The sequence below is a fragment of the Apaloderma vittatum genome, unplaced genomic scaffold (assembly GCF_000703405.1).
Source record: "Apaloderma vittatum isolate BGI_N311 unplaced genomic scaffold, ASM70340v1 scaffold45939, whole genome shotgun sequence".
NCBI classification, from domain to species: Eukaryota; Metazoa; Chordata; class Aves; order Trogoniformes; family Trogonidae; genus Apaloderma; species Apaloderma vittatum.
In genome coordinates this window covers 1-5,897 of record NW_009735542.1, presented here as the reverse complement: position 1 = coordinate 5,897, position 5,897 = coordinate 1, and the positions used below count along the sequence as shown (strand labels likewise).

Below are 5,897 nucleotides of genomic sequence, written 5' to 3'. Positions count from 1 at the left end.
CTCCCTGGACACCAGCCATTGCAGAGAAGGGGCAAAGAAGGGCAGAAACTCTCATGGTCACTCAATTTATTCTAAACATGACGTATATGGGATGGAATACTCTCGTTGGTCACCTGTCCTGTCTATTACCCCCCAGAGGTGCAACCTGTTACTTCCTTGTGACCCCTCTCACTACCCAGCACCCCCAGCGTGGCACACAAGAGCCAGCAGTGGCCTCGGTCACTACAGGAATAAGTATCAGCAAGAGCCTTTCTGCATCCCAGTGCCAGGCAGTAACTGTAAACATCAGGTGTTATCACTGCCAGTAGCACACACTGTCTGCAAAAACATGCTGCTGACTGCAGAAAGTGCAGCCTCTGAGAAGAGACTAAACTGGAAAGTAAAAATCACTAAACAGGACTGGGTTTTTAGCTAAACCCAGGACAGTCACAGCAAAAGCTTAATGAATTAATTTCTAAAATTAGGGTTTACTTCAATAAAGCTTGGCTTGCAGCAGATACAAGTATCAGACTAACTTTGGTCTACTCAATGTTTCAAAGTGCAATGAATCAAAAAGTCATGATGAAAGGCAGTGACTCAAAAGATGACTCCTTGAGGGCCAACAGTGGGAGTGTCTCAAATGGTACAATATATATCACCAAGAGCTCAGAGAATGTGTTTAGGTTCGTCTGGCAAGCTGGATTATTACATGCCTCCTTGAAGTTTGTGGTGTAAGTATTTCTCCAAATAAAATACATTTTTTTAATTTGTATTCTTTAATATGGAAAAAAAGTGGTATTACGTTTAAGAACTTTAGGTAAGTATAAGATAGATGTGAAAAAGACAGCATATATAGTATTTTTAACTTGCCTTATCAATAGATCTTATACTGTTTGGCTGTCAAATACTTTTAGATATGCAAAATACGAGTGTTTGTACATCATAACTTCGAGAAGAAATACCTTTTCTTTGTTGAAAATCCAGTATGACTTTAAAACTGTTCTTTTATAATTATTTTGGGAATAAAGGCAGTTCTCTTTTCTTAATCTCACTTGCTGAAGAATGCAGGTGAGGTACAGTATGACAATTCACAGAGCCTGTGGTTCCACAGTCATTACTGCCAGATGCATCTCAGGTCACATAATCAAGCACATCTGCTCTACGGAACTATGGAAATGCTGCTATTCCTTCAACTCTAACTGTTTTAGAGACACAAGACCAGCACGCAACTTTCTCAGTCTCAGATTCAAAAGACTGAATGACTGCAGGTTTCAATTAATATCCTTAACGTGTCACATTTGTTTGCCTGTAGAGGACTTGCACCTGACTGAATGAATGCAGCTCTATGCTCTTTCAGACTGTACTGCCAAACCCCGTACTTATGATATATATGATTGTGCTTTTCCTCAGCAAGAAAGAACCAGCAGAAATTAAATGTCTGAAATGGGACTACATGGAAGAAAATCCCTAAATCTCTAGCTCAGCATCTAAGCAACCTCCAAATTTGTGGCTGGTTGTAGTAAGTAACAGCAAGAAGTACAATAAGAGTATAATGAGATGAATACATTTGATTTAAAGATTCAGAGCGGGGTCCAGAGTAACCACAGAAGAAATTAAATACTAAGTTTGCATTGTCTCAAATATCATTCAGAGTCCTCTAGATGGCCATAGAGAAACTCCTTCATTCAGTGTTATATTTATCATATTGAAGCATGGATGAAACTATCCATTTCCTAAAAGGTAAGTACAAGATACTATCTTGATGATGAGCTAGTATCTTGCTGAAAGAAAATACACAGGTATTCAGAGATAAACGGGTCAGAAGTTACAATATTTCTAATGAGTACAGAATTTGTGGGTTTCTCATTAATTCAGAATCCCCAAAATGGCAATAAACTAGCAGTTTCTCGGTTATTGACAGTGTTTTTTAAAAGAAGTGCCACGTTTCACCACAATAAACTCATATTTCTATTTGCTTCAGATAACACTGATTTACCAATGGGCTCCATCAGTGCAGCAAATATAGAATTTTCTTTTGATGTATTCAAAGAGCTGAAAGTCCACCATGCCAAAGACAACATCTTTTATTCCCCCATGACCATCGTTTCAGCCCTGGCCATGGTCTATCTGGGAGCAAGAGGCGACACTGAGTATCAGATGGAGAAAGTAAGTTACATAAATGGATGCAAACTCATTTTGATCCTGTTCAACATAGCAACAGATAATCCCTTTATTCTTTGGGACTTCATCCAGTTGAGGGGAGAAAGTCACATAGACACATTTAGCACTGTACACAAACCTGCCTAGAAAAGAAAATGGCATCCCAAACCAGGAGTTTGGGATCTGGAACTGAGTTTTCACTTACCATTGCTTTTCCCCATGAAGGACAAGAACGGCCTTTGGTTTCTATTAAGAAAGAGCAGTCTTGAAGAATCGTTACGGCAAGTCTCTTGCTTCAGCTTCTATTATCTCACAGATCCGATTCCTTCCAGGCAGAAAGGACAACTTCTAGTATATAAAAGACGAAACATTCAGAAAACAAAAGTCACAGTTACAAATGCAATACAGTAAGTTCATAGCTGGTTTATAGAATGGAAAAGAAGGGATCTAAGCTGAGAATCATAGTTGCAAATTTTCAGAGTGCCACTGGCAGTAAAAAATAATTATTTAAAGCTCACATGAAACTTCTCATTTTATCTATTTACTAATCAGAGATAGTTAGTCCAAACCTACAATTTCAACATAAATGCCAGTGACTCTCAGTGGACTTCGTGTACTCAATTTCTTCTACTGCTACTTTCAATTGCAGGTTCTCCACTTTGACAGAATTGCAGGACTTGGAGGAACTATTCAGACCAAGGTACAGAAACCCAAGGTACATTTATTCCTCTTTCTCATTTTTCTCCTGAAAATAGACTGTTCTGACTGTGCTTCAAGTAGGTTCAACACCTTCCCAAAACTTTGCTAAAGCTCTTAATTTAAGAGATGTTAAGTTAAAGCAAAACAAAACCAGAAAAAAAGAAGACAGGCTGCACATGTTGCACCAGAACGAGTGGCAGAATGGCATAGGATGCTTTGGGCACCAGGTTACCTTCTTGGGTAGACAAGCATCTGCACACCAACAAGTGCTGCCGAGGGACAGCACTTGAAAGGGGCTCAGCACCTGGATTTGGGGCACAGCAGTCAGACTTAACAGAGACTCCAAATCAGGGCAGGAAGATGCCTTGGCAGAAAAGATCTCAGATGCCTCAAAGGCTGAAAAGTAACCACACTCTTCCAAAAGCTACAGGAACCTTTCCAGCCTCCAATTCCCACTCCTACCCTAAGAACACCATGAGGGGTCCCAGTACCTTGATATCACCTGCGTGCTTTCCTCTGTGTTAATCTGCTGCCTCTGTAAAGATTAACACAAGCCATGCTCCTTGGCCTGTCCACATCCACTTGGGATCCACAAGCACAAGGTGGTAACTGCAAAGAACAGGAAGGCTTTTTTAAAACTCATTTTTCATAAAGAAAAATAAAGGTAATATCAGCTAGAGCATTTAGTGTCTGCTTAAGCATTTAGAAAAGTGCAGTTCAACCCAGTTCTCCTTCTCATAAAATGAAGTTCCAGTCTCTGTTTATCATTATGCATTTTTCTTACATGCTCGTAGGCTGTGTCACTTGAAGCACTATTCTTGGTGTATTAGACAGCTAATCAGTTTTTTCACTATATTACGAGATACTTCCTGACTTACTTGTCATCTCACACTCTTATCTGCAGCTTCAGCAGAAAGCTGGCGTGAAAATACAAGCAGAAGCTGGGAACTAAAAGCTTTATATGACAACTCGCCAACTGCAATCATTGACACCTGAATTTTTCTTTTTGTCATCTTGCTCCTGAACCATAAGGCTTCAGGTTCATCACTGAAGTTTTCTGTTTGTTATCACCTAGAATGAGTGTCAGCATATACTATGAATTAATTGTACATTATTTGTTGCTTAATTGAACATCTAGCCTGTGGAGCTTTTAGACTATAGTACATGTTCATTTGCAAATGTCCAAACATTGTTCATTTCCCTTTGTTATAAATAATTCTCTTTCTGAAAATAAGCTAACAGGTATTCCTTTTTATCTTCTTGTCAACAACCCAGTGTGGCAAGTCTATGAATATCCACATACTGTTTAAAGAACTTCTCTCCGATATCACTGCACCAGAAGCTAATTATTCAATCCACATTGCCAACAGACTGTATGCTGAAAAGACATGTCCAGTCCTACCGGTGAGTTGTACATTAGAGTGATTTCTTGCTAAACTCTCTCTAAACCTGTAATACAGGAGGACTGGTCAGAGTAGGTGACCTGTTACTCTAGTGGTCCCAATCGGTGTGGACTTCCAAGGCTTTTCCCTCTGCCGTAGCCCTGAAAACAGCATGAATGGAAAGCAATTTCAGGCAAAAAGATGCCCCCTTTCAAAAATGAATGGAGTAATATATAACACTATTTGGTAATAGAATTCCCATTCCCTGCTTCTTCCCTCAAAGCCTTTTAATTTTAAAACATTGGGGGTTTTTTTATTTGTTTGTTTGTTTCTTCCAGGAAATATCTTCGCTTCAACATATTTCTCCACTTCAAAACTCAACCTCAAAAAAACTTTTGAAAGTGTAAAAAACTTTCAGTTGCCAATTTCAAAATGAAACATATAAACCCTCTAAATAAAAGAAAATACTTATCCTTAAAAATAAGGAAAAAAGCTTTTAAAAAAAAGGACTGGACATAATGATAATAAAACACTCTAAAACAAACCTGAAGCAATGTTTTTGGATCAGACTTTCTTCAAGAAATTAATTAAGCATTTCTAATATATACTCTTAACTGCCAAGCAATAATCTGAAAATATCATGGATCAAGATAGTTTTCTGGCCCAGTTTGGCAGTTTTTTCCAGGAAGTGAGCAATGAGAACAGTCTAACCATGGCATCACTATAAAAATCTTTTTATATTTTATTTCACCTTTGCGCTGTTTTTAAAATATTGCTCATTTCATGGCTACAATTGCTGTCTTTACAGGTATACTTAAAATGTGTTAAGAAACTGTACAAAGCAGGTCTGGAAACAGTCAACTTCAAAACAGGATCAGATCAAGCCAGACAGCTCATTAATTCCTGGGTAGAAAATCAGACAAACGGTAAGGTCAGATACAATTCTGAAATATACTTCCCTCTCACAATTGTATTTGAATAACTTCTGAAAAGACTAAACATTTTGAGGAGAAATTTCCCTCTCCCATCCCCATTAGTAGACATTTCCTGTGGAAAGGGATAACTCTATTGTATCTGTGCGGCAGTGACAGTGTGTTTTAAACATATCTGGCAAAGGCAGAGGTGCCAGGACAGGTACAATTTGTAGTACACTTTTTGTGTCTGGAGAGCTTAACTCATGCAAGGTTAGCCCCAGCTTTTCTAGAATATTGGTATAATATTACAAGGGCAGATAAGAAGTAGGCTTCCAGCGGAGAAAGTAATGCATGCACTAGGCTGATGGTGAGAAAGGAATTATTCAGGAACTTGTATACATTTATTGTGCTGAGGCAAGAGGGAAAATGAGTGAAATGTGAGAAAGAATCTAAGTGAGAAACAGAAAAACTATTTCACTGTTTCCCTTTCCTGTTCCTTCTTTTCTATATAAAACTTTTCTCCAAACATTGGTTAGAAAGATTCCTGCGGATGTATACCCCTATGGAATCTACCTGTTTTCTTGCAGAACTGTCTGGCCAGGTGCCAGTCATTCTGTATTAAATCATCCTCAGAAACCTGAATCCTTTGAAGAAGAAATCAAGTCAAGCATCATCATGTTGATTGGCTTTTAAAATGTAAGACTACTGCCATGGAATTTACCACTCTCTGCCCTGCTTCTTTCTTAAAGGACGGATCCAAGAT

The 5,897-nt window shown here is 38.5% G+C and overlaps 1 protein-coding gene across 1 annotated transcript; it reads left to right on the top strand.

Annotated features, from left to right (window-relative positions):
• Positions 1-668: 668 nt before the first annotated feature.
• Positions 669-5,151, top strand: LOC104279345 (ovalbumin-like; the record flags this gene model as incomplete). The annotated part of the gene is made up of 5 exons (XM_009876602.1): positions 669-710; positions 1,961-2,145; positions 2,789-2,839; positions 4,114-4,242; positions 5,029-5,151. Coding segments are annotated over exons 2-5 (471 nt in total), but the record flags the coding sequence as incomplete, so codon positions are not given.
• Positions 5,152-5,897: the final 746 nt, after the last annotated feature.